We start from the raw sequence: 27,925 nt of genomic DNA, 5'->3' as shown, positions 1-27,925 counted from the left end.
TGAGAAGACAGGGAGAAATGACTGGAAACAACTTAAGCCAGCTGATTTTATTAAAAAATAAAACAAAGTCAGATCATATAAACACTTTGAAGTACCAGATTTTTTGGAGCATGATCATATATAAAATACCATCCTCATTAAAAAAAATAATACAAAAGGCAAGACAAATTTCAAGGTAGGTTTGTTGGGGCCACTGAACCTTTCTTCAGATTGAGGAAATTCCTCTTCCTTTTTCTATTTGGGACATCTACACTGTTACATGATTCAGGTGGATCCCGGAAAACAAACAGCTTTTCCCTGGTTGCTGGGCTCCCCGGCGCACAGCAAGCAGAGGCTGAAGGCGTGTGTTCCTCTGCTTCCTTTACCGTGTCCACAACTTCTTCTCTTCCACTGTCGCTCTGCTGCTCTTTAACAGGCAGCCCAGATTTATAAAGTGGCTGCTGTGCTTTGCTACAGCTGTTCTTCTTTCCCTTCTCCTTAGTCAGCAGCGGTGCAGTATCCCCTTGAAGCACAAGACCGGACCTGGGGAGCAGTTTTTCCATCAGACTTTGCCTCTTTTCCTGGAGTCTGTGAGATTTGGAGGACAAAGGAGCTTTTGTTAGCAGGACTAGAGTGTTAACGCGCTTACCTCATGCGTGTGGTCACCGCAGCCAAACCATGCAATCCGACAGGCACATTTCACTTCAATTTAAGGATCTGACAGTAATATCTGGTGACCACTAAACTACAAATTAGCCTTGGCTGTGGTGTAACATGAAGTCTTTATATGGTGGTTGGTAGAAGAACAAAGAAATGTGTTTAACTCACCCCTCTTTATCCAAAGCACAACTTGGAATATTCAGCATATTTTTATGCACCACATCTTCTCTCAGTTTCACAGGAAGAACTCTGTTCAGCTCCTCAGCACACCTAAACAAAAAGTCACCAACAGAATACAAAACTGTCAGCTGCTTTACAAAGTCTGCAGACAACTGGTTTAATAAAACAATTCCTAACTATTCACACACTGCAACAATTCATCAGTTTTGTAATCTCACATTTAGAGAAAAATGATTAAATATTTTATCTCCTTCGTAGTAGGGTACAACATGTTAAGCTGGGAAGTTTAATTAATAAATCCGGATAAGTCTAACTGAAAAAACCTTTAGGAGAATTACTATATTTTTAAGATTGCCTTCAAAACACAGAGTCGGTCTTAGGTAGGCAGTCTTTATTTTTATTTTTTTTGGCCTGTCCCGTTTGGCTCTTTTGCCATCAGAATTGTTGTCTAAAGGCAAAGAAAGATGCCCAACGGATTTACTTTACCAAACTGAATTGGAATGTTTACGTTTTGTTTCTGTTTTTTTTTTTCTTCTCGTTTTTTTTTTTTTTTTTGTTTTCCTCCTCTCTTTTCCCCCTCTTGGTTTTATGCTGCTCACCCCTGTCCTTGGTTTCTTTCTTTATTCCTTTCACTGCCTCGATCACCTGCTTCGACACTCATCCACAAACATCCTTTATTTCGACACATACGCACCATGCGCTCAACGGCAGCACATTTACATCAGTCAGACAGCGCACACAGTCATATAAGATACACACACACTTAAGCCAAGCCTACTCATATTAGTAACTATGCATACACAAAGTCAGACTCAGGGAGCATCTCGCCACACATTTTTTCTCTCTCTCCTTCTCTTTATTTATGAACAAGTGACGTATTCTCTCCACCTGTCTAAGCAACGCACACAGCATACATCCCAGTTATACACAAACATCTATGGGTACACTGAGGTTCATTACATGGAATATAAATGGAGCTGGCTCCAGAGAAAAGAGGTTAAAAATATTTAACCAACTCAAAAAACTACAGGCAGATGTTGTCCTATTACAAGAGACCCACAGACCTCTTAGAGGTTCGAATGAACTTAAAACACCTGAGTTTCCTAATGTGTTCTCAGCTTGTTATAATTCTAGACAAAGGGGAGCAGCAATTTTAATACATAAAAATATTAATTTCACAGTACTCGATACAGTTATAGATCCAGAGGGCAGATTCTTAATCATTAAACTATCTATACGTGATAAAAAGCTATGTATTGCAAGTGTATATGGTCCAAATGTTGATGATCCCTCATTCTTTCACGGTTTTTTCAGTGCACTCTCTGAACACTTAGATGGCACACTTGTTCTTGGAGGCGACCTCAACCTTGGACTAAATGAAGACATGGATAGGCTCAATACAGCGGGAACTCAGCGTAATTGGCAGTCCACAAATATAATCAAACAGTATATGAGCGACTTTGGTCTTTGCGATGCATGGCGCTCCCTTCACCCCACCAGTAAGGAATATACTTTTTTCTCACATGTCCATCACTCCTACTCTCGTCTGGATTATTTTTTGGTCAGCAGCTCACTGCTGAGTGACATTTCAGACACTGAGATTCACCCTATAGCTGTCAGCGATCATGGTCCTGTATCTTTAACACTAATGCACAAGAATAATACTACGCCAAGAAAAAACTGGAGATTTAATATATCACTACTTAAAGATGAAGACTTTATTAAATATTTTAAAAAAGAGTGGACTTCATATTTGAACTATAATGACACTCCCGAAACATCAGCTTCTGTTCTATGGGAAGCAGGGAAAGCTGTGATGAGAGGTAAAATAATTTCTTTCTCATCACATAAAAAGAAAAAAGAAAACAAAAATATTCAGGAATTAGAAAAAAACATCAAATCACTAGAAGAAGCCTACGCGTCCCACCAAGATCAGGAAACATTGAACAAAATACGCAAAACAAAACTAGAATTAAATGAGATAATTGATAAAAAAACAAAATTCTTAGTACAAAGACTACGCCTACAAAATTATGAACATGGTAATAAATCCGGTCAATTTCTAGCAAACCAGCTAAAAATAAATAAAGAAAAAACAACTATATGTGCTGTTCAAGATTCATCTGGGAACACAATATATGATCCGATACAAATAAACAACATTTTCAGGGATTTCTATAAAACGTTGTATTCACCACAAATAAACCCATCTAAAAAAGAAATTGATCAGTTTTTGGACAACATAACTCTTCCAAAATTATTGGACACTCAAGCAATGGCACTGGATTCACCACTGACACCAGGTGAACTCCAGGAAGCCCTGATAAGTATGCCCAATAATAAGGCTCCAGGTCCAGATGGCTTTCCTGCAGAATTCTACAAAGAATTCTGGTCGATTCTAGCACCAGTTTTCTACAGAACGTTGTTGGAAATTAAAGAAAAGGGCAGACTTCCATCAAATATGAATTCTGCAAACATTAATCTCCTGCTAAAACCAGGCAAAGACCCTGTATATCCCTCAGGCAGTCTTTATTTTGACAGTAAACAGTGCAAGTCTTCTGGTTTCTCTGTACTTGTGACACTTCATAGACAATATCTGTCAAAATGCAAATGAGTCATCAACAGGGTTTTGTAATGGGGGGACTATATGTGGTACATTAGCTATGCAGCGAGCAGATGGCATGGACAGAACCTCTGAACACCTACCTATGGATTTAATACAGCATGCTATGACAAGTCCTCAAATAATTCTCCTACACTGTAGGTATATTATGATGAATAAGGTGATTTTCAAGTTGCCAAAACTGCTGTTTCAACATGAAAGTCTAAAATCAACATGAACAGTGAAAAGCCAAGAAAACTCAAGACAGCCATTGAACCAAGCTGCCTCAGTATTTTGAGTTTTGTCAACATTTGCTTTTTTGCAGTGTATTAAAGCAAACTGTGGTATTGGATAGAGGGAAATTTAAAGCCTGACCACTTTGGAGCAACCTGATTGCTTTATATTAGTGTCCAAATTAGCAAAGGACACTGACAAATCAAGGGAGACATTTGTCCTCAGAACAGCAGACATAACTACCAACTCTTCAAAACAGGAGTTCACAGACTATATGTGTGTATAAATAATATTTAAATATGAGTCAAAAAATCAGATTTCAGATCATTTTTGGTACTCTGAATTATGTTAGTGCGAGCATATATTTCTAATATGGCTCTCAAGAACACAGTTTTGGCTTGGAGCACACAAGTCCCGCCTATCTGCCGTGTTTATGAGGGGCAGCCAATGGAAAGAGCGCTGGCTTCTTGGATGATGGTCTTAAAGGGAGAAGAGCTGAAAGGGCTTCTTTCAGACAGAGGAGCAGCACTAAAGGCCCAGCAAGAATTATTTTGAACTGTAAATCACGCAAAGCTACTGTAGCACAGTCCAGCGAATAAAATAGGGAGCTAAAAATGAATATAATAGTCACTGTTAAAATTAAACAATACTATATACATGAATTCTCTTTTCAATAAAACTAAAACAGCTGTTAAGAATTGGTGAACTCCATTCTCCAAACAAAAAGCAGAAACAAAAGAACTAATGAAAAGAAAAACACATGTCTTGCATATTGTTCCAAACTTTTCACTCCCTTGTCCTTTGGCCAGAAGCTCAGATCCAAAGCATGAGGCATCATTCATCAGTAAAACAATCCAGACTCAGCGGGGTGCACACAAAACTGTTCCAGTGCACCAGGACAAGAGGGGAAATTAAATGATGAGTAAAATCATTTATCTCTTTATCTTGGCTCAGGGAAAACAGCTTTTGTTATTATTTACATTTAAGACAATACGCAGAGATGGTTGTGTTTCAACTGGCTGCTGGGGAAACACAGAGTTTTGTTTCTTCTCAAATAAGAGACTTCAAATATATTTTCTTAAAAAAACAGAACTTGAACTGTTGAGACTGGCTGTGTACTAGCAGAAAGAAAAAAAGAAAAACAAAACATTATCATTTCCTTAGCAAGACTAGACCAACTTGTTGTTGCATGCAGGTTATGTATGCTGGAGACCCAACTTAAAAATGATGAGAAGTAATTTCATCTAACTTCATTTAACTTCATTAAATCACTCAGCTAAACAAGGAACAAACAATCTTTAGAGTTTCAGTAAAAGAGCATGACACACATTAAATACTGCACAGCTATAATAGATTAAGCCAAGAGTCAAACTAATAGCATTATGCTCCAATATGTCCAATTTAAATTTCCTCAAAGAACTTCACCGTCTAATGTTATTGCCCTGATAAAAAATTTATAAGTTTTATTGCTCAATCAAGATTAGTGGCTGCACTTGATATTCTGTTGCTTTCTTGTGAGTCATCTACTCCATTGGCCCTTGTGCTGGACTGAACCAGTGTCCCAGCCTCATGTGTGAATCAGACTGAATCTGTAATTTACTCACCTGCTTAAGAGAGCCCCCAGGCTCTTAGGATGTACTCATTATAGGTATCCTACAAAGCCTGAGCACGTTTGACCTCCAAAGTCCAGCTGTGTGCAGTGATTGCTGTGTACAGTGCCTGATAATGGTTAAGAGTAGCATGCCCTGATGCAGTATACCCATAGTGTGATCACTAACCATGCCCAGGCACAGAACTGCAACAAGTCAGTGAAGTATGACTTCATGAAAAATCGTATGAAGTAATGAATAAATCTATAAGGTTGCTGGAAAGACACCATTTCCAAAATCAATGAAAACACAAAAGTTCTTTCATTGTGTTTTCTGCTCCGTTTGTTCTTAGCATATGTATTAATTTCACTCATTAAAGATTGCAATTTTGTTGTCAACCATTTCTACCGGCTCATTTACATTACTTCCCTTTTCCCTAGCAAACTGTAGTGGTTATGTTATTCTGTTCAGATATTCCTTCAGGAAAAAAAAGTTGATTATCTCTTTGACAGAACTCTATTTACTGTTACAATATAATAAGATTCACTCTCATAAGTCAAACGCACTGAACACTGTTGACAGATGACGTATGAACCTCCAGATTCTTATAAAAGGATAGAAACTCAGAACCTGGTTCTTACCCTGGGTGTTCCTGTTCTGCAGACCCTGAGGGAGGGTGCTGCTTGGGGCACAGGGCATCACTGATTGAAAGGAGTTCACTTTCAGGCAGGGTTGGGAGAAGGAGACGTAGGGCCTCCAGGAGAACCTCGGTAGACACATGACACCGCTTGACCAGCTGAGATGCAAAGTCCAGATCCTGTAACGAAGAGCAGTGCAGAGTATTCGTTAGCCCACATTTTGTCTGAACTAACTGGTACAAAGTTTTGATTGCTTTTATTACACATATTATCCAAACACTTATCATGGGAAAAAAAACCTGAGACCTGGTCACAGTTTGCATACAGTCTCTTGAGCTCCATTTGTTCTTTTAAATCTTCCATGCTTTGACTCTTGGCAGTCATTAAGTGAAACCTGAAAACATCAGAATGGCTTATATCAATACCCCCAAAGTCCTCATTGCTCTCTAAATAATGCTGAATAATAGCTTACCTCTCAGCCATCAGTGAAGTAACCTGCTCACGCTTATAAAGTGCATCCTGAAGGATGGCCCCCATCCTGCAATCTGTCTGCAACTGAAACACGGTTTCTTGCTCACAGTTCTCATCTCCCACACCAGAGTCGTCCTGATGTGTTTTACTTGACTTTATAGTGGGCTGAGACATTTGCAGGCTGTCCAACGTTGTTCTTTCCTCCTGAAGCTGTTGCTCTGCTTCCTCTAGGCCCTGTGGCAAAAGTCAAAGTGACCTTCAAATAACCAAGTCTCAGAAGAAACCCAATAATTAAAGATAAAAATGAAAAATTTCACAGAATGAAAATTTATAGGCTTCAGGAGAGAAGCAGCTACCGCACACAAGTCAGATACTACCTACCAAGCAGTGGCTTTGTATACTCTGAGCCATGTCTTGTCTCTCCAAATGCTTCCTTTCTTTGAGCTGTTGAACAAGCAGGCTATGGAGAGTCAGCATTGCTCTGCAGGTCTCCAAAACTTTGGCTCGCCTCTCAGCCTTCTGGTAATGGACGATAGCCATTTGCACAGCCAGGCTGTCTGCCTGAGAGTGCAGATCATCTTCTCTCTCATGCTTCATCTCCTCCAACACCTGCCATATTGAGAATGGATGATTTTCAGTCATCTGGTATAAACTCAAAACCTACTGATGCACAATTGTGATGTTAAACTCAAACTGTCTTCAAGACTTCTGGTTTTCTTTGCTCTGTGAATTTCCTGGATCACTTTAACATGCTGTAAAAATACAGGATGATAATAAATAAACTTAAAAATAAATTATCAAGGTTTTAGGAAACAGCTATACCTTGCTCATTATACTGCTCTCCATCTCCTTCTCCCTCTCATATAGTTGAATCCTATCCTTAAGCTTTTTCTGGAAAAGTTGCAGGTCGGATGTGTCTGCTTTCTGTCTGGCCTCACTGGTTTTCCCCTTGGATTGTGGATTCATCTGCAAAAAGCCACAGTATCCGGAAGGTGGTTGGGAAAGAACTCCAAGCTAAATGTCATGACGTGATCAGAAATGAAGCCACTCTGTGGATCCCCTTTATAATTTCTCAATAACAATGTACACTCATCCAGCAGCCACACAATTGAGGATTACAGCAGTGTGGTTTTCCACTGGTCAGTTTCTTACTTTGAGTTACCTTAAGAATATTATAAAGAGATTCAAAAACAAGAAGATATTAATGCATACTGAATAAACATGGGAAAAATATTTCCCATGGGAAAAATGCCACGAACTGACTCAAAAGAACTTATCAATACCAAAATGCATAAAGGCCTGGTGATGAAAATGAGATGAGTACTTGCTTTACCACCACATTACATGCCTCCATAAAACGATGCATGCTTTGATCAGCGTTTCCCAGGGAAATTTAATTCAGAGCATTGCCAGCAGTTGAAAAACTGCAGTGCAAAGAAGCTAAATTGTTTAGCCATACTGCTTTAGCTAATGCCTTTTAAAAGAAGAGGGGGAGAAATCTATGACGGCATTGTTGATTTAATTTTAAGTTTAGTGAATAAGGCAGGAAAAAGCCCCCCACCCAATCCATCCACTTTCCAATTCAGGGTAGCACGAACTTTTTTTCAAACTATGAAATGAATGACAATCAGTACAATATGCAATTCTATACAGCAACATTTTAAGAGCATTTAAAATGAGTAACATGTGATTATATATGCACCATCTGTTTCTCGCTCTCCTTCCTCCAAGCTGCCAGAGCACACAGAAGTTTAGTTCTGGCGACAGCGTGTGGCATCACCAGACAGCGATCTATCACAGAAAGACATTTCTGAAACTCCAGTTTCATCTTTAGCCTGTCATCTTCAGACAGAGTTAGCTGGGACAAACACAAACACCTATGATAGAAAGGAAAAGAGAAATGTGACAGGTGAACCAGCTTGACTCTTCTAAACTTACTGGGTAGCATTATCCAATGTATATATTATTTATAAAAGATAAAAAGTTCCTTGGAAGTAAACAGTGTGTGGCATCTGCTACCATTGCAGCTGCTTTAAGAATTCCCACCTGCTATCATCCTAAACCTGTGGAACCAGTTTGTTGTTTCTTTCTTTGATTTTCCATCTTCTACTGGGACCGCATACACAATCTTTAGTTTCTGAAATCAGTAAAATTGACTCACTGACCTGAAGAAATCTTTGCAGCGTGTCCTAAGTGCCTTCTGCTCCTGTAGCTCTTTCTCCATGTCTTCCTTCAGAGCCTCCCTGGTGGAGCTGAGGATACGCAAGGCTGCCTTGCCTTCCTGGTGCAGTCTTTCCTGACCCACCAGGAGAGCACTCGCTCCCTGTCCTGATCCTTGCCCTGGTTCCATCTGCAGTGGAAAGTCTTGCTCTCCTGGAGGCAAGAGGGCTAATACAGCCTGAGCTGCAGAAGGCTGGATGGCTTTGATGTCTGCTATGGCACCCTGGATCACACGCATGGTGACCTAAAGAACAGGTATGAGACCAACCTCACTTCATATTTATGCAACTTCATGTCTCACAGGAGAAAATTGACACACAAAGTGATGTGAAGTCTGAGTGTGGCACCTTGCGGATGTCTGCAGCAGCTTCCTCATCCAGGTTGTTGATAAGCTCTGCTAGCTCCAAGCTGTGAGCTGTCAGTAAATTCTGCCAACAGTGCAGATGCTGTCCTACCTCTATCCCTCCCTCCAGACCCTTGCACATGTTCGACAGGTCCTTCTGTCTCTGTTTGTGGACCGTCACCTGGACAAGGCAAAAAAAAGGATTTCATTTTTCAAACGGAAATACCTTGCGAAACATATTTTTGACATCAGTTACAATGAATAAATGCAGAGACCTGTGTATATCCACTTTTGCTCACCATGTCAGATATGAGCTCCCTCCTCTTCTTAATCAGTCCACAATGCATGGCTCTCCTCTCCTGCTTCAGTGCCTCATCCAGTCTCTGTCTCAGCATCACCAGCTCTTTCTGAGCCTTCTCCTGTAGGTGGTCGACCTGCACTGCAGGCAGTTTGCTCCCTCTGGTGGAGAAGGGAGCAGAGTACCACAGTGAAACAACTCTAGCATAGTGTACTTGTATTTGTAGATATCAACAAGATTTTTAAAAACACTAGAGCATTTATGTCCCTGAACTTTTAGATACTGCATATTTTGTTTTGTATATATCACATGATTACCAGACATGTTTCAGTTATTTTTTTATTAAGACGCAGGAACATTTGTGTTTTTTTTTAAATTGGCACCAACCCCCTGATGTAAGTGAACCAGCTGTCCAAGTTGCTGGAGGTGCTGGAGAAAGTGTCAGAAATCAGGCTGTTAAGGCTGTGGAGGCTGTGCACCAGAAACTTCCTCTGTGCGCTGCGTTCAGCTAGCACATAGCGCAGATTGGCAAGGACTACATCCAGAACCTCCTCTAGCTGATCCTGGATAAAAACAAACAAAAACAAAACAACAACTTTATGAAGTCATCACTATTTACGTCCTTTGTGTTTCATGTTAATGTTTCACCACAAGTGTAGATGTATGCATATCACAACATTTTTCTTTAAACAGGCATGACAATTAAATGATAACCCAACTCAAAAGGCTCTGACTGTTCACCTGACAAGTAAAGTATTCGTGCTGAAGATTCTTGGCTGTGCTCTTCTCCAACTCTCCCATCCTGGTGGCCTCCTCCAGTTCCTCTGAGAAAATCTTGTGCAGCTCCACCCGTCGCCACTCAATGATCTGCCTCTGGAGCTTCGCTGAGGCCTCTTCATGACGAACCAATAAGATGCGTTGAAGCTGACTCTGGCTCAACTTGTGCAGCTTCTCCAGGAGGACACTACACTGAAGAAGTTCCTGAGATTTCAAGATTTCAAAATTAATCTTAAAGTTGTGAAAATGAAATCTTTCTTCTAACACATGTTTATATTTATTTTATTCATAGAAACCTTCATATTCCAAAACAGCTGTTGTACTTGCGGTGCCTCTGCCATAGTGGTTTAACGATTACATTTCAGTCAGCCCTTGATGGCTGGGGTCCCCCATCACAGCAGATAGCTCTACATGTTTAAGTTGGCAGTTTTACGGTAGATGCCCTACACCCTACTACACTACCAGCTGCCAGTGTGACTGAACTGTTAAAAACAAAACTAGTATACACACCTTGATTCAGAACAGATTTCTTCCTTTGTCCAATATCATAAACACTGACCTAGTAGTTTTTGTGTAATCCCATAATGCTAACATCCTTGGCAGAGTTAACAATGCAAAAACAGATTGTTACTACCTGTTGATCTGCATGTTGACACAGAAGCTCAGCCTGGGCCTTCTCAGCAGCCTCTCTGCAGTGCTCTGTTTCCATTTCTTCCCGAGTCTCCAGGTTACACTGACCAGCCAAGGCAACCATGCGAGCCCCTCGCTCCTCCTTGAGCCGTCCCTCCATGCCTAGCAGCTGCCCGTGAAGCACACTAAGCAGCCTCTCCTGGGCTTGAGCACTGGCCTGGCCCTGAAATTGAAGTCTGGCAAGCAAGGAGGACATCACGCCCTTGTAAATCTGAATCCGGATGGCTTCCAGGTTATTGGTGGCATGTAGCAGTGAAGACATTTCAAGACTAAAGAGATAAAACACACAATAAACAGAATAAGGTGCAGGTATTGATTTTGACATAATGTAGAAAAAGGAACAACTTTACAGTAACACAATTAACGATTCATTTTTGTACTAATTGTTTTTTGGTATTGTTCCATTAATGGAAATTAAGTCATGCTGGGCTGATCTACTCACTTTTCCAAAGCCCTGTACATGTTCTGTGGATCCTCCAGAACCATGGTGTCCACAATCTTGTCTTCAAATGTTGCCTCATCCTTGACTGTCTCACTCAAGTTGGAGTCTGCAAACTCAGGGTCTGAATCACTTCTGTTTCTCTGAAGCAAAAGAAACACCATACGGCAGAATGAAGATGAAGAACAAAACAAAAGAACATATACAGACATTACTATGCAAATGAAATATATTGCAATAAGCATTAAGCACTGTTATAGCAACTGCATTTAAATTGTTCATGGTCAATATTACACTTTATCCTTAGGTTTAAGAGATGAACTTGTGATACCCTTTTTTGAAGAAGATTCAGTCTAGTTCTGAGTCCTATCACGTTTATGGCCAGAAACCCCAGCAGCAGCAGCACCATGGTGACAAAGAACCCAGCAACAAATCCAGCAAAATGAACACCGTGGTTAGGATAGATCTAAAAGAGAGACCTATATGTCACACTTACAATTAAGTCCCTTTTATGAACACGCTAAATATAACACTGAAGAAATGACAACAATAAACAACTTATGCTGTCATGTAGATTTTGTTACAAATTAAGGTGCTGCCCCAAACTTACCCTGTCTGTGGAATTCATCCTCAGCGTTAGATTAGCCCTTAATGGGCCAAACATGCTGACATCATTCTGTGGAACCAAGAAAGAAATAAACAACCAGGCTAACAGGACTGGAAATGACCTTATTATCCTGCAAATTAGGATCTAGAAAGCTTTGGTTTGACAGTGTTGCCAATTAGGAAGATTGAAAAAAGTACCTGTGAGGCATTAGAGAAGGTGAGAAAAGCTGGAAGGTCAAGGACTTCGCTCTTTTGACTCCTTACGTGAGCAGTATAATTGAGAACAACTTGAGATCCAGCTAAGTGAGCAAAATAAACATATCAACTGCCGAAGCAGCATGCAGACATAGTCTGACTAAAAATAATCTTCTTAAACATCCTCATTCCCAAACATACCCAACAACGACTCAATGGCAAATGTCTGGTAGCCTCTTTCCACAACCCTGCCTTCAGATTTTAGAGGTACTAATCCTGAAATCGAGTCCCGGATAGCCACCTGAGATAGGTTGGTGCCACCCACAGGGCCCACGTTGCGAACCAGCAGAAAGAACGTCAACTGAGGGGGATCAGTGTCAAGCTTCACCTTGGTCACATGATTGAAAAATAAATTTATATCAGGTTAATTGGTTCATTAAATGTGCATTTATTTTTAAATTCTTTCAATATTGTTGATGTACCTGTGCACACTTGTGAAATTTTACTCCAAATGCAGCTGGAGGCACTACACTCTGAACCTGCAGGATTATAAAAAAGAAAAAAAAACCCAAAACAATATATATTTAGTTTCTTCCAACACAATTTTTTTGGAATAGTTTAGTAATAATCATGTAGAAACATACCTGAGGCAGCGAGTGGCCCAGGTTATATCGGGTGAGGGTGCTTCTGCTGTTCCTGAGGTGCAAGCCATTTGATACATAGGAAAATGAAGAGTAAAAAGAGTGTCCCCACGGACCAGCAGGAGCTGAAGATGCGAGAGGTCCCCTCCCGAAAAAGGCTTTAGCCTCACCAATTTCCACTGTACCTGTCAGGTAAATGTGTACACATGGTGCTTGAACAGCTTGAAAAAAGCAGCTACAAAAGCTGAAAGAGAGCCTGTATATCACACATTCCCCAAGCAAAACTATTACAGCGTTCATTATGGAAATTTACACTCAAATGAACAACACAAGTGGGCAAAAAAAGCACAACCAAACATTATTTTTCACATCATGGAGTAATGTACAGTTGAATCAGCATATTATTTCATTATTTTAAAAGTTATTTTCTGTGTTATTGGCTAAGAAAAAGCACAAACCATCCTTTCTAAGTAATGGGTCTGCTGATTGTCTGCCTGGGTCATGTTGTATTGAATCCATACTGGCAAGGATCTGATGGGATAAGAGCATTAAGAGGTAATTACATATTAAATATGTAATTATGTTATGGCCAGCAGTTATGGTCAGAGGTTGACATGCACTCATCATGATAGTGATTGTCATGGTAATTTTGAATTATTTATTTTCACCGCTCTTTTTAAAGGGTGGAATACTTGCATACATATTTAATGATTTGGTAGAATTCTCCTTTTCAGATCTTCACTGAGTTCCTTGGACTTTCCCATTGTTCTGAGCACTGATCAATCCATGAGTGGTATCAAACAAATCCTTTTTATGGTGTTAAAAAGAAACTAACAGTTGTAGTCAGTCATGATCACCAAGGAGAAGGATTAGAGAAAATCCAACATAAATTCAAACTTGTGCACACAGTTCTTGTTTTTTTAGAGCCATTGAAGATGGAGCGGTACCATCATTCCACCAGTTCATAGAAATCATTAAAAGCCCCCAAATTACCATGAAAGTCAAGCTCGTGATGAGTGGATGTAAACTTATGACTGCAACTGTAAAAACAACAACAACAAACAAACAAAAACAAGAGTTTGTTACGAAAGAACGGTTAATTTATTTAGATGATGTGAATCAATCTATTGGTTGCTAAATTTAATTTCTAGCTGACAGCTAAACAAATACCATTGGCTTTTTTTTTTTTTTTTACCACTGAGCAACTCACCCTATGTTTCACAGGGAAAGAAGATGTTGTGTGCCATGATGTACTCAGGGCAGTGCCGTTATAACAAGACTGGTTTCCAGTTGTGTCCTCCAAAACACCGGTGCGCCTTGTTACATCGGGACCGCAACGTGAATATAAAAAGGCTGGAGCAAAACACGATACTTCGATATTTAAGAAATATATACATATTGCGACCCTCTCCACGGTAAAGTGTACCCGAAGCATTCGTGACTTGGTGTGCTACCACCGAGGGAAGCCGCTAGCTAACTGTCTGCATTGTGTCTGCACTTCACTGTGCTGTGGCGACGAAAACATTTCTCTAGCTTTTCTTGAGAAACACCTAATGTAACAGCGTCTCCGGTGCTCAAGACCGTCGTCCTTGAACTTTAACATATACGGAGAAACGGCTTACGCCGTTTCAACGATTTATAGACCTAAACAAAGTCAAGCTTCATAATAACCGCTACTGCGGAAAAACTTCGGAAAACATCTCCAAAACTTGGGAAGAACTGTTTAACTCCAAGAAAGTCAAGAGGAACAAAGTGCACTGGATAGTTTCCGGTCTGTGGTTTCAAAATAAAATATCAGCCTAAAATCAAATACTTTTATAGCGCTAGAAAAAAAACCACATATGTTAAGAAACTCTAAGTTTGCTGGAAATCTTTTTTTCTCTTACTTGTGTCAGTGTTCTTATAGACATTGACTCCCTTATTTTTATGCAGAGATAATTCATCGTGCTTTAACATTGAAAGCAAACGTATTTCATTTCCGATCTAGCAGCACGGTCTTGACTCACTCTGAAAATCTCCTTCCAGCCCTCTTTTTTTTTAGTTAGTCGTTTTAGGACAAGGTTTTGGCTCAAATAAGTTGCTGGAAATCGTAGCTTGCTCAAATTTAGAACCGTATTTTTAACGAAACACGAAAACCTTTGAAATCATTCTCGAGCAGATAAGTTTGGTGTAGAGATTGTTTTTTTTTTTGTTTTTTTTTAGCTAGCGTCAGATGTTATTGTTTACTCGATGAGTCCTACAAAATGCTCCGTATTATTTCTACAGTTTGAAGCAAAGCAAAGATGGAAGAGAGGGAAATGATGGCGGAATGCGCCACCGACGTTTTGGTCAGTTTCCCCGAGTCGCTGCATCTGTACACAGGACTGCTGACAGTAACTACAGTGTGCGGAGGGCTGTCGGGAATATTAGCTGCTGCTCTTTTGTATGTCTTCTGTCTGAAGCCTTTGCTGTTGACGAGACAAGTAAGCATAAATAGTCTCTTCCACATCCGCCGAATCCACTGTATTGATTCCTTACACTTTACATTCCATATTTGAGATGTTTGTTTTCTCTTTTGTCCCATCAGGGTTACAATGCAAGTAGACTGCTTGAACCTGATGATGCTGAATTAGACAACAACCAAAGGGACTATGTCAGCAAATGCAAGGAGGAGGCTCCAAGTGGAACCACTCATGACAAAGTATTACTCTAAGACTCAATTACTGAAAGTTAGTGTTGTTTTGCACAGGTACATAAATGAGGTAAATCAAGTCCAAAATTACCACAACATTCATGCCCATGATGACTGCTTGTAAACTTCTGACCAAAACTGTGCATACATAAACTTGGATTTTTATTCAGTGTCACAAAGTTTTTGATGGTTAAGACTTCTCTTTAATAGTTTACTCTGTTTACTTATTGAGCAGGAGAAGAAGCAGCCACCCGTGAACAGCGATGTGGCTGCTTTTGCATCCAGAGCAAAAGTGGTTTATCCCATCAACCAAAAATACAGAGTAAGTCCACCATCTCTAGAACATGTGGCAGAATTACACGTACACAACTAAACAGTGTTTTATTCCAGATATGCTAAAGTCTTTCCTTTTTTGGGGGGCTAAAGCTGTTAATTTTGTCTGTTTACCACAAATATCAGTAGAATGTGAATGAATTTACGTATGCAGACGAATCCACGTGATTAACTAACATTGCAGTTGAAAAATATTTTGCCAAATATACCCACAGTATTGTTAAGTGCATGTGATCAAAGTGGATTGAATATTAACTTGATGCAAATTAACTGATGGAAGTTTGGCTTCGATTGACATACACTAATAAGTAGTAGTTGCATTCTTCCATTAACTGCATATTTCATTAACTACAATATGCACAATGCTAGTTAGAAATACAATTGATATAAAGAATATGTATAAGTTGTGTTTTACAATGACAAGAAGGAAACATGGCCTACTTGGCTACTGATTCCGCTTTATGTTTCACTGTTCCTGTCAGCCTTTAGCAGATGGAGCATCCAATCCGTCTCTACATGAGCACTCAAAGTTGCCAGTGATGCCTAATGAAGAGTCGTCCTCCTTCATGGATGGAGAGTCTGTGAGCCAAGAGCAGGACAACGATGGCAGCAGTCAGTTCATTTTCTCTTCGCTGTTCCCCAAGAGCTTACAGAACCAGAGATTTAACAGGGTTTCCCACTATCCTCACACACTGACACAAACGGGGTAAAAAATAACTGTACACACACATTATAACCACCAATTAATCATGGCACATTGCACAGATCCAAGTAACAACACTCACCCATTTGTTTACACAGTTTTGGAAGTAGGATCAGCCTTTACTGTTTGGCCCTGCAGGACATACAACATCACTGCTCTCAGCTTCAAGACGAAAAATATCTGGTGAGCTTTAATCATCTGTCTTATAATGTACTAGATTTCTTGTAGATATCCTTTAAAGAATGTTGTCATACTAATATATATTTTTTATTCATATTTTAGATTTTTCTACAGATGGTGAAAATAATATTGAACTATCGGTTTCCAAAAGACAAAAATGATGCTTCCTTTTCCAAGAATATTCTTCAGATGCAAGAAAAGGTAGGAGTCAATTACTAGTACTCTATTTAGAATCACTGACTTTTAAAACTTTTAATGTAAGCATCAGTTTTTATCGTTTAAGGAACTGAATGAGTTGAGGAAACAGTTAACTGCAGGCCAAGCTGTGAGTGAGAAGAGTCAAGATGATCCGTGCACATTGGAAGAAATTGAGAGAAGTCAGAAAGATCTTCTTGAACGTGGCCTTCAAATGGTAAAAGTCGAGAGGAACAGCTGTTTCACATCTTTTAGACTCCATCTATTTATGCTGTCCTTCCATGAATAAACATGGCTGCACAATGTTTGTTTCTCTTCATAGTCCAAAAGTTTCAGCAAACAGGTGGAGGACTTGTGCAAACAGCTACTTAAGAAGACCAGCTCTTTCTCTCCAGATGAAGCTCAGAATGTGATTCAGACTCTGATTCAGACACTTCTGTTAGTAGAGAAGCATCTGCTGAAGGCTCAAGAAGTAGATCTAAAGGTTAACCAACACTCGTCATTTGGAGTAGCGTTTATTTTTATTCTCATCACTTTTGTCATCATTTTAAGACTGAAAAAATGCTTCTGAGTATTTCTGTTATTTTCCATTTCTTAGAAAATGCAACAGAAGTTGTTGTGGTGGGAGGAGCTGACAGGTCTCATTCAATCCCAGCCTGCCTTGCTAAGACAGGAGGTGACTCTAAGGCAAGGCTTGATGGCTACAACTCTGGAACAGCTGACAAGCGATAACATGTTGAAATTTAGCCAAATGGAAAAGATACTTTCAAAAATTCAGGCTACACTGATTGAAGGCCTTCAGCAGTGCACTGACGGTAAGACGAATAAACTGAAATAGTTTTAGTTGAATCTCATGAAATTATTGTGTGGTTCTACCAAATAAGAGAATTATATTTGACAGTAAGATGTATGTTTCTTAAGGCATATATTTACTAAACAGGAAAAAAAAATGTAATGACAGTTTTGCAGTGATTGACCAAATGTGTGTGGAGTTATCTTCTAATATACTCAAATGGTTCCCAGAGACAAATGGCAATCTGTAATATCTAGCCTAGTTCTTAAATTTAAGTGTTGGACTCTGAAAATAGGCCATTTTCTGGGAATCCTCTTTAGCTGCTTAAATAAGGTCAAGTTCTTTCAGGACAGCAGAGAGTATCATACTGTATGTATTAGTGCATCCCAGACTCTCAGCCTCTTTCTACATATCCCTCACTGTTGTCATAGACAACAAAAACAGGACAATGCTGTTTAGACGTTAACTGTGCCTACAATTTTCAGCCAAAGAATCTTTTCTTTTTGGACTTATTGGTACTTTTATTTCCTTTTGTGCTCGAGATTTTAATAATTGTGAGAAACCTAAGTAGACTATGGAGCCTATGCAGTTAGGAGACATTGTTCTGTCACGACTACTTGCTAAATACACCAAGTAAAGCATATTACTTAACTTTTATTCTATATTCATCAAACTATCTTTGCACTGCAATAAAACAAATGCAGTTGTCTTGATAATCCTGAGCTTGACAGATTCCTCTATGCTGCAGATTGCATGAAAAAGACAAATGAGCTGGTGAATGAGAAGTGCAGCAAAAAGGTGTCCAAGAGGAAGAAGCTTCAGAGGAGTCACACCAAGGAGAAGAGCCGTGCCTTAGAACTGAAACAGAGTCCCAGTGACCTACAGGAGCTTACCAAGGTCAGGTCCAATACCTTAAGGATTACTGTTGAAATGGGATTGTGTGAAAGAGCTTTAAAGAATATGATTTTCTGTTGGTACTTGAGGAATTTTACTCTTGTCAGTTTTAGTCACTGTAGTTACAATAACTAGGCAAAAGAGACCATGGAAAGTGTGCAAGTAAGTCTGAGCTTATGTGCCCTCCAGGTATATCATGAGTTGCTGATGAAGCACAGGCAACAGATTTGGGACTTGGAGCAGCAGCAGGACAGAAGGGTGGTTGACGGCCTCTGTGACCTCTGGAAGGTAAATGATCAATCGCTAAATTCTGTCTGCTTACAGAGCTCGTCTGTTTTTCTTATGTAGTTTCTGTGTCTTCAGAAACTTCGTACCTCTTGGTCCAAGAGGCTCGGGGAGCTGGCCAAGGATGTTTTTCTCTCCTCTGTTCCTGCTCAGACAAAGCTCTCTGCTGAACACTGTGAGAAACTGTGGCTGGATCTGGAGCAGGAGCTGTCTGCTCAGCTACAGCAGGTGGAGTGCACTACCAGGCAGCAACTGGATGACATTAGGGCTGAGCTGGATACATATGAACAGGTAGAAAACTTGTGTTGAATCTGTGTCATTGTTTCATTTCACATTTCAAATTTAATGAATTTTTTTTCCCTGTACCGTTTTTTCCACACTATAAGGCGCACTGTTGAAGAGTGGGTCTGTTTTCATACATAAGGCGCACCATATTATAAGGCGCATTAAGACAAACAAAACAGTCAGATAACTCGACCTTTATTAAGCTCATTCACAGTAACTCTTAACGTTGTTAAGCTGTAACACTACGCTGTAACTTTTTCAGTCCATTCAACTTCCACAATTCCATCAGATTCTTCACCTTCCATGTCTGAGTTAAACATCTGGGCAATTTCGGCATTAAGCATGCCCGGATCCCTCTCATCATTATCCGAATCAGTCTCGTTGCTGTTACTTAGCTGTTCAGTGATTATTCCAGCCTTTGTGAAAGCTCGGACAACACTTGACTGATACCTTAGCCCAAGCATCCACGATCCATTGACAGATAGTGGCGTAACTTGCTCGGCGTTGCCTCCCTGTCTTGGTGAATGTGTGTTCGCCTTCTGTCATCCAGTGCTCCCACGCAGCTCATAATTTAACTTTGAACGACCTGTTGACACCAGTATCTACAGGGAGTGCAGAATTATTAGGCAAGTTGTATTTTTGAGGAATAATTTTATTATTGAACAACAACCATGTTCTCAATGAACCCAAAAAACTCATTAATATCAAAGCTGAATGTTTTTGGAAGTAGTTTTTAGTTTGTTTTTAGTTTTAGCTATTTTAGGGGGATATCTGTGTGTGCAGGTGACTATTACTGTGCATAATTATTAGGAAACTTAACAAAAAACAAATATATACCCATTTCAATTATTTATTTTTACCAGTGAAACCAATATAACAGCTCCACATTCACAAATATACGTTTCTGACATTCAAAAACAAAACAAAAACAAATCCGCGACCAATATAGCCACCTTTCTTTGCAAGGGCACTCAAAAGCCTGCCATCCATGGATTCTGTCAGTGTTTTGATCTGTTCACCATCAACATTGCGTGCAGCAGCAACCACAGCCTCCCAGACACTGTTCAGAGAGGTGTACTGTTTTCCCTCCTTGTAAATCTCACATTTGATGATGGACCACAGGTTCTCAATGGGGTTCAGATCAGGTGAACAAGGTGGCCATGTCATTAGTTTTTCTTCTTTTATACCCTTTCTTGCCAGCCACGCTGTGGAGTACTTGGACGCGTGTGATGGAGCATTGTCCTGCATGAAGATCATGTTTTTCTTGAAGGATGCAGACTTCTTCCTGTACCACTGCTTGAAGAAGGTGTCTTCCAGAAACTGGCAGTAGGACTGGGAGTTGAGCTTGACTCCATCCTCAACCCGAAAAGGCCCCACAAGCTCATCTTTGATGATACCAGCCCAAACCAGTACTCCACCTCCACCTTGCTGGCGTCTGAGTCGGACTGGAGCTCTCTGCCCTTTACCAATCCAGCCACGGGCCCATCCATCTGGCCCATCAAGACTCACTCTCATTTCATCAGTCCATAAAACCTTAGAAAAACCAGTCTTGAGATATTTCTTGGCCCAGTCTTGACGTTTCAGCTTGTGTGTCTTGTTCAGTGGTGGTCGTCTTTCAGCCTTTCTTACCTTGGCCATGTCTCTGAGTATTGCACACCTTGTGCTTTTGGGCACTCCAGTGATGTTGCAGCTCTGAAATATGGCCAAACTGGTGGCAAGTGGCATCTTGGCAGCTGCATGCTTGACTTTTCTCAGTTCATGGGCAGTTATTTTGCGCCTTGGTTTTTCCACACACTTCTTGCGACCCTGTTGACTATTTTGAATGAAACGCTTGATTGTTTGATGATCACGCTTCAGAAGCTTTGCAATCTTGAGACTGCTGCATCCCTCTGCAAGATATCTCACTATTTTTGACTTTTCTGAGCCTGTCAAGTCCTTCTTTTGACCCGTTTTGCCAAAGGAAAGGACGTTGCCTAATAATTATGCACACCTGATATAGGGTGTTGATGTCATTAGACCACACCCCTTCTCATTACAGAGATGCACATCACCTAATATGCTTAATTGGTAGTAGGCTTTCGAGCCTATACAGCTTGGAGTAAGACAACATGCATGAAGAGGATGATGTGGACAAAATACTCATTTGCCTAATAATTCTGCACTCCCTGTAGTGGTGAGACGGGCACGCATGGAGTTGTAGATCAAAAGAGACAGAGATTTGTGGAAAAAGCCATCCGGTCTCTTGACATAAACTTCCCTCAGCCACTCGCTCATCTTCTCGTCCATCCATCCCTTTGAGTTAGCCTTGACGATGACGCCGGCCGGAAACTTTTCTTTTGGCAAAGTCTTCCTCTTGAAAATGACCATGGGTGGTAGTTTCTGGCCATTAGCTTGGCAGCCCAGAACTACAGTGAAGGATGACTTCTCCTTCTCTGCGGTGCATATAGATACCGTACTGGTCCCTGTTTTCTCGACAGTGCGGTTCACAGGGATGTCAAAGGTGAGGTGGACCTCGTCCATGTTAGTGATGAGTTCTGGCCGGGTCTTCTTTTCAGTGATCTTATTCTGGCAGTAGGTGCGGAAAATGGCCAGCTTTTCTTTGTAATCGTTTGGTAGTTGCTGTGAGATAGTAGTTCTTGTGCGGATTGAGAGATTATGCCTTTTCATAAAACGGAAGCACCAAGAGGGTCCCCCTCGAAAGTCGTTGATCTGCATGTCACGTGCTACCGCTGTTGCCTTGAGTCGAATAGAGACTGTAGAGACACTTCTACCTACTGTTCTCTGTTCAATAACTGTTCAATTTTGTCCTCTAACTGCAGCAATCGCGCCTTGTTCCCTTCGGAAACTCCTTTTGGTCTTCTTTATTAGTTTTAGGTCATCTTCTTGCTTCCTCCTCTTGCGCACCATGGACTCATTAATACCGAACTGTCTCGTAGCTGCTCTATTTCCATTTTTTACTGCATAACTGATTGCTCAGAGTTTAAAATCCACTTCGTAAGCATGTCTCTTCGAGGGGTGCCATTTTGGAGTCGTTATACACACACAACACGGTAATGTTATGTTGAAGCACAGTACGTATTACTCCGCGAGGCTCCTGGCAACGGTAACCGTAATGCTCCGAAAAGTGGTACTAAAAAATGTTTTTGACAGATTTTTGAGCATCGTGTACCACATAAAATCAGTTTGAGGTCAGTAAACACAAACCAAAATTCATACATAAGGCGCACTAGATTATAAGGCGCACTGTTGATTTTTGTGAAGATTTCAGGATTTTACATGCGCCTTATAGTGCGGAAAATACAGTAATTTCTTCCGATTTTTAAACCCTGCCCAGTGATCTAATTAAATGAGAATCTTACAAAATTGCTTTTCCTTGTTTTAAACTGAGCTTCTCTTTGTGTAGGTATGGACTGAAGGGATTGCTTTAGGGCAGTCCTGTCTGCAACACCTGAGGGAACAACAGATGAAGCTCATCCAAGACATGGTAGCCAAACAGAGCTACACACTCAACAGGTAAAATCGTAAAAAATATTTATGACATATTGAGTGTATAAAAAAACTAGGTCTGCACTGTGGCCAAATTCACTTATGAGTTAATAGGAAGTAATGGAATGTAATATTTCTCTTAGTGAAATGGGGAAGCTGATAGAGAAGAAACATGAGCACTTTCTGCTGGTTGTGCAGAGGCACTTTGTGGTCAGGCACTTTTGTCTACATATGCTGAAAGAGATGAGGCTGTCCAAGCTGAAGGCACTATCTCAGACTGATTTCAGAGCTCTACTAATAGAAGATCCCAGTAAAAACCCGCTGTGTGTCAATTTAACTCTCAAGGTGGGAAAATTCACACATATAAACACAGTTGTTTTTAATTTGTTCAGTGTTTTAATAATTCTTCTGTTGAACACTGTTATCTGCTAACGGTCACAGAATGGCAGGCCCAGCCTAGCAGAGAGACATCTGGGCCCAGAGAGTCAGCTCTTGGGGAATAGCTTCCAGCAGGAGTTCCTGTCTGAACTGGAAACGGGAACAGAGCTCCTTCAGAGCCATGCACAGCTGGTACTAGGCAACACCCTAAGCTATGCCATTCAACAAATGAGGGAAGACCCGCCTACAGAGTTACAGACCGCTTCTAGCCTGAAGGTAAGACCTGGGTGAAAGTTATTTAATTTCACTTATTTTAATAAACTGAGAATTAGCTTCCAGTGGTTGGTTTTCATTAGGTTGCAGGCTAAAACCTTTTTATTCCACTAGCACCACCTGACGGAAGCTGCTGCAGAGAGCGTTTACTTGACCAAAGATTCTCTTACTTCGCTGGTCCGAAGCTACTATTCCCACCTACAGGATATCACCAGAAAACTGCGCCAGGATGATTCAAAAATAAACCAGGGTGAGACAGACCCAGCACGAGTTTAGTTTTTAAACTAAAGTAACCAGAGTAACCCTGTATTCATTACTGAGTACTCAGAAATCTTGAAGGAGCTGCCTTCTTATTTGTAAAATAATTTTCTCATTTGTTACAAATGTCCCCTTCCAAATAATCCCAAAGGAGTTCTTTCGGTTTGAAATCTGGTGACTGGAGGACAATTAAGTACAATGAACTTATTGTCAACAAACCACTTTGAGCTATTTGATGTAAAATGGTTGAAGAGGAAGGATGGATTGGTGCCTTCATGTTGGTTACACTCGATTTGTATTTCCAATGTTTTGGTGAGCCTAGCCTCAGTTTCCTGTTCTTAGCTGACAGGTGTGCCACTCATTGTGGTCTTCTGCTGCTGTAGCCAATCTACTTCAAGGTTGATGTGTTGTGTGCTCAGAGATGCTCTTTGGTATACCTTAGTTGTAACAAGGTATGAAGAATAGGACTTGTTACCTATAAACTACTTCAAGGTGATAGGTAACTCATATATAAAGTGGTTATTTGATTTCCCTCAAAAGGAGGCAATACTCTAGGCATTTTCTCCCAGTACACAGCACTGACTGTGAACACTTAGCGAGTGTTACTGTAAGAGCTGTGATAGTACAGGGTTGAGATAAACTGTTAACAGAAGAGAGCAGATGATGCTAGTCAGATGTGTTGTTATTGCTTAAGCTATGAATGATTTCCTGTAAGGAGGAAGGAGAAGCTGAAATTACTTGCTTCAGAAGTGCTCGATCGAATAGAGTTCACCATTTTCCAATGTGAGATAACTGAAGCTTCTTTTGATCTGTGAATCAAGAAGAGGTGTTCTATTAGAGTCAGAAAATAACATAATAGAGCTGAAATGAGCATAATAAATGGCAAGTTTTACATTTAAAATTGTACGGCAGCTAGTAGTCAGTAGACAGAAAATCCACCTTACTCTTTTTACTCTTGTAAACATTTCCTTCAATCCTTCAGAGGTGAATGAGGGGCAAAAGAGCAGCAGGGCCTTGCTGAGAGAGCTAATGAACTGGAGCAAGAAACCCGGATCTGCTGAATTCCAACAGAGGTACATAAAACTGGTAGAGCTGGTATTTTTTTTTTTTAAGTGGTACTTTATTGTAAATTAATTCTTACAAAACATGTACAGTGGTCCCTTGGTATAATACGGTTCACCTTTCGTACCCTCACTGTTTCGACGATTTTTTTTGGTGTGCAATCTTGCATGCTTTTTTTTTATTTATTTATTTTTTTACAGCACATTGTGTTCTGTGTCCTGATCAGCTGGAGACCATTGTCAATCAATCTCCTCCGTGCTGTGTCTCCTGTACATTACAGAATTACAGATCGCTAGCATTGTGACTCGAAGTGCTGTACTGTATGCTTGTAAGTTTTCTCCCCAACAAACACAACAATGTCGACGAAACATTTTGCACTGTAAAAGGTACCTGCCCTAGCACCCAAAAGGCAGAGGAAGATGCTAACCATCGCACAAAAAGTTGGACTTCTGGACATGCTAAAGGAAGGCAGAAGTTACCGGGGGGGTGGATTATACGGATTATACAGGGTGGGCCATTTATATGGATACATCATAATAACATGGGAATGGTTGGTGATATTAAAGTCCTTATTGTGGCACATTAGTATATGTGAGGGGGCAAACTCCTCAAGATGGGTGGTGACCATGGTGGCCATTTAGAAGTCGGCCATCTTAGATACAACTTTTGTTTTTTCAATAGGAAGAGGGCCATGTGACACATCAAACTTATTGGTAATGTCACAAGAAAAACAATGGTGTGCTTGGTTTCAAAGTAACTTTATTCTTTTATGAGTTATTTACAAGTTTCTCACCACTTAAAAAATGTGTTCAATGTGCTGCCCATTGTGTTGGATTGTCAATGCAACCCTCTTCTCCCACTCTTCAAACACTGATAGCAACACCGCAGGAGAAATGCCAGCACAGCCATCCAGTATCCGTAGTTTCAGGTGCTGCACATCTCGTATCTTCACACCATAGACAATTGCCTTCAGATGACCCCAAAGATAAAAGTCTAAGGGGGTCAGACCGGGAGACCTTGGGGGCCATTCAACTGGCCCACGACGACCAATCCACTTTCCAGGAAACTGTTCATCTAGGAATGCTCGGACCTGGCACCCATAATGTGGTGGTGCACCATCTTGCTGGAAAAACTCAGGGAACGTGCCAGCTTCAGTGCATGAAGAGGGAAACACATCATCATGTAGCAATTTCAAATATCCAGTCGCCTTGAGGTTTCCATTGATGAAGAATGGACCCACTATCGTTGTAACCCATATACCACACCAAACCATCACTTTTGTTGTTCCAACAACTGTGTCACATGGCCCTCTTCCTATTGAAAAAGTTGTATCCAAGATAGCCGACTTCTCAATGGCCACCATGGTCACCACCCATCTTGAGGAGTTTGCCCCCTCACATATACTAATGTGCCACAAACAGGACTTTAATATTACCAACCATTCCGATGTTATTATGATGTATCCATATAAATGGCCCAGCGCGCTACTTCGCGGGTTATTTTTAGAACGTAACTCGCTCGATAAACGAGGGACCACTGTATATAATTTTCAATTTATCTTTGTTTTCAAATGTATTAGGGTTGAACTTCACAAAAGAAAGGTGCTGGAGCAATATGATCTGGATCAGGAGATGACTTGCGAGCAGCTTAGGCAAAAGAAAATAGCCCAGGATCAAACCATGCAAAGGGTCAAAGAAGAGTTACTGGTTAGTATGCTTCGTCTGCACTGTACTTTTTGCTAGTAGGTGTATTTACATCCTTTAGATGTGTTGTGTTAACATTGTGATGCTTTGTCCATTAGGAGGCAGAAGAAAGCTTCATAACTGAGCTTGCAGCTTTGGCCCGGATTTCTGTCCAGAGCCATGATCCAGAACACAGCAGTGAAGAGGACGACATTGGTAACCACCCTTACCCCAGACAATTAAATTGTGTATATTCCCATTTCACTCTTTCATGTCCTTTTTAATTTGTTTGCGTTTGAACAGGTGATCAGAGTGCCCCGATACTGGACCTGCTGGCCCTTAATCCAGCATTAGATCCAGCTTTGAACCCTTCACTCACCCCGACTGTAGTAACACCAGTGAAGAGTTCAAAACAGAAGAAGGAAAGAAAACGAGAATCTCATCAGAGTTGACATCATTTCACAGCGTTTACATTTTCCTGCAGTAATATTCTGTAAAAGGTTGACTCTTTTGTTGTTGTTATAGTTTTCCTCTTATAAAGCCAAAATGTCTCTGTTGATACTAGTATTGTCATAAAAAGGTTTTAAGTCAGAGTTTAAATACTGTTATTCTGAAATGTTTCCCTCAGTTTTTCTGTATTTTTAAGTGTATCATGACATAACAACTCACTGAAAGTGATGAATTGTGTCTTTCTTTCATACCCGACTATGAGAGCTGCTACTCAACTGGCCCTGTCAGTAAAGCATTTACTGCCTACACCCACACTGCTTTTCATACCACTGCTCATTCTCTGTATTGATTCCTGAGTACACAGGATGATGGATGCTTTTCTAGTGAGTTGTTGGATGAATTAGAGATGTCCATCCTCATTGTAGCAGAGTGCTACTACTCAGCGATGAAAGCCTCGCATCTCTCTTGGTCTAATGGGGTTTTAAGTACAACCCTTTATGGATGATAATGCAGAGTAATGGTGAAAACTCTGGGAGGGCTGGAGTCTGGCAGACACTTTTGTGTGTGCACAGCAATCCAGCAGGCAATTTAGCCTGCACCTTATGGTTCACTGTCGGTTTGAAGTTTAAGGAGTGTCAATTAGCAAACATCAATTTTTAATCTGCCCTTTATTTTCATGCTCATCTTGCACACATAGCCAATTATTGCCATGGCAGCCTGAGAAAATATGCTCCAGGTCCTGACCCACTCTTGCACATCACAGTGCCCTGCCAAGAGTGTTTCTCCTGCACTGTGTCAGTTAGAAATGTCGGTGTACTGTTGACTTTACAAGTGTCGTCGCTGATCTGTGGTGAGGGGAAACCGTTTGGATGTATTTTGAGGTCCCTTAGGGGACTGCAGGGACTTGTGGGAAGATGACCTGATTTCTAATTTTCTCCTCTCCTGCCTGGGCTGTGGGCTCGACACTGATTCAAACGCAGAGAAGCCCGTGAGAAGAATGACTAAAACGATGCTACACCAGACCTATTTGGAATACGGTTTCTCTGTCAGTGTAAATCTGGATGTTTGGTTGATGGATACAGGCGTGGCTGTAATTCTGCACTGGTAGATTCAGGTAAGTGGAAATACACTTAGGTTTGCCTTGGGATATGCTTCACTGTTACCGACGTGTTTACAACCTAAATTGCATATTTGCAGCATTTTTCTGTAATTGGTTTTATCCCATCTGACACACTAATCCAAAAGAGGTCATGGTCTTTTTTTTTTCTTTAAAAACAAAAGAAAGACAGCGGTCCATACTGTTTGTATATTTAGATCATTTACAAATGCAACAATTGGAGTTTCCAAATGCACGTCAGTATGTTCATCCATATGGTCTTCATTTGTTCAGTAAATGCCCTGAAGCTGTTAATAGAAAAGGTGGATTAAAAATGTC

The 27,925-nt window shown here is 40.5% G+C and overlaps 3 protein-coding genes and 1 long non-coding RNA gene across 7 annotated transcripts in view; 2 read left to right on the top strand and 2 right to left on the bottom strand.

Annotated features, from left to right (window-relative positions):
* Positions 1-32: 32 nt before the first annotated feature.
* Positions 33-16,080, bottom strand: LOC309705992 (limbin-like). 2 transcript variants are annotated; one of them, XM_082532149.1, is made up of 23 exons: positions 16,008-16,080; positions 13,021-13,093; positions 12,566-12,747; positions 12,404-12,460; positions 12,123-12,309; positions 11,925-12,025; positions 11,731-11,796; positions 11,452-11,586; positions 11,124-11,263; positions 10,626-10,950; positions 9,956-10,195; positions 9,602-9,777; positions 9,216-9,375; positions 8,921-9,097; positions 8,519-8,817; positions 8,056-8,230; positions 7,176-7,319; positions 6,735-6,962; positions 6,355-6,587; positions 6,189-6,276; positions 5,886-6,061; positions 808-909; positions 33-567 (listed from the first exon to the last, which is right to left on the bottom strand). In XM_082532149.1, the coding sequence occupies exons 2-23, from the start codon at positions 13,079-13,081 to the stop codon at positions 171-173; spliced, it is 3,849 nt and encodes a 1,282-aa protein (XP_082388275.1). In that variant the 5' UTR covers positions 13,082-13,093; positions 16,008-16,080; the 3' UTR covers positions 33-170. The 2 variants fall into 2 exon arrangements, with proteins under 2 accessions (XP_082388275.1, XP_082388274.1); XM_082532148.1 differs by lacking the exon at positions 16,008-16,080 and adding an exon at positions 13,773-14,323.
* Positions 14,528-26,718, top strand: evc (EvC ciliary complex subunit 1). Its single transcript, XM_082532150.1, has 20 exons — positions 14,528-15,024; positions 15,129-15,242; positions 15,469-15,555; positions 16,049-16,272; positions 16,368-16,452; positions 16,552-16,650; positions 16,733-16,861; positions 16,967-17,128; positions 17,243-17,459; positions 18,186-18,334; positions 18,521-18,619; positions 18,695-18,907; positions 22,305-22,414; positions 22,531-22,732; positions 22,829-23,041; positions 23,153-23,288; positions 24,279-24,369; positions 25,938-26,064; positions 26,160-26,256; positions 26,344-26,718. The coding sequence occupies exons 1-20, from the start codon at positions 14,845-14,847 to the stop codon at positions 26,490-26,492; spliced, it is 2,883 nt and encodes a 960-aa protein (XP_082388276.1). The 5' UTR covers positions 14,528-14,844; the 3' UTR covers positions 26,493-26,718.
* LOC309705999 overlaps positions 16,108-27,925 on the bottom strand; it is a 25,517-nt gene continuing 13,699 nt past the window's right edge. For 2 of the 3 annotated variants that reach the window (XR_014276656.1, XR_014276657.1), the window contains 2 exons: positions 24,035-24,105; positions 16,108-16,145 (listed from right to left, as the gene is read on the bottom strand). This is a non-coding gene — a long non-coding RNA (uncharacterized lncRNA). Of the gene's footprint in view, positions 16,146-24,034; positions 24,106-27,925 lie in introns of those variants that run through there. The other variant, XR_014276655.1, reaches the window with a different exon arrangement.
* The window catches only part of LOC309705995 (major intrinsically disordered Notch2-binding receptor 1-like), a 4,843-nt gene continuing 4,270 nt past the window's right edge, over positions 27,353-27,925 (top strand). The window contains exon 1 of the mRNA XM_082532155.1: positions 27,353-27,604. The gene's annotated coding sequence lies outside the window, so the exon portion shown is untranslated. The remainder of the gene's footprint in view (positions 27,605-27,925) is intronic.

This window comes from Aulonocara stuartgranti, assembly GCF_965226115.1.
Source record: "Aulonocara stuartgranti genome assembly, chromosome: 5".
Taxonomy (NCBI): Eukaryota; Metazoa; Chordata; class Actinopteri; order Cichliformes; family Cichlidae; genus Aulonocara; species Aulonocara stuartgranti.
The sequence above is the reverse complement of the archived record's forward strand: the minus strand, read 5'-3'. Positions and strand labels throughout refer to the sequence as shown.

Excerpts from the sequence above, each read along its gene's own strand:
- LOC309705992 (XM_082532148.1), bottom strand. The coding sequence starts at position 13,997 with ATGCTTCGGGTACACTTTACCGTGGAGAGGGTCGCAATATGTATATAT. Across the intron at positions 10,196-10,625 it reads GTCAACATGCAGATCAACAG|GAACTTCTTCAGTGTAGTGT; the intron begins GTAGTAACAATC and ends TTGAAATCTCAG. Across the intron at positions 6,062-6,188 it reads TGTATGCAAACTGTGACCAG|GATCTGGACTTTGCATCTCA; the intron begins GTCTCAGGTTTT and ends TCTTCGTTACAG.
- evc (XM_082532150.1), top strand. The coding sequence starts at position 14,845 with ATGGAAGAGAGGGAAATGATGGCGGAATGCGCCACCGACGTTTTGGTC. Across the intron at positions 16,453-16,551 it reads TTCAAGACGAAAAATATCTG|ATTTTTCTACAGATGGTGAA; the intron begins GTGAGCTTTAAT and ends TTCATATTTTAG. Across the intron at positions 24,370-25,937 it reads TCTGCTGAATTCCAACAGAG|GGTTGAACTTCACAAAAGAA; the intron begins GTACATAAAACT and ends CAAATGTATTAG.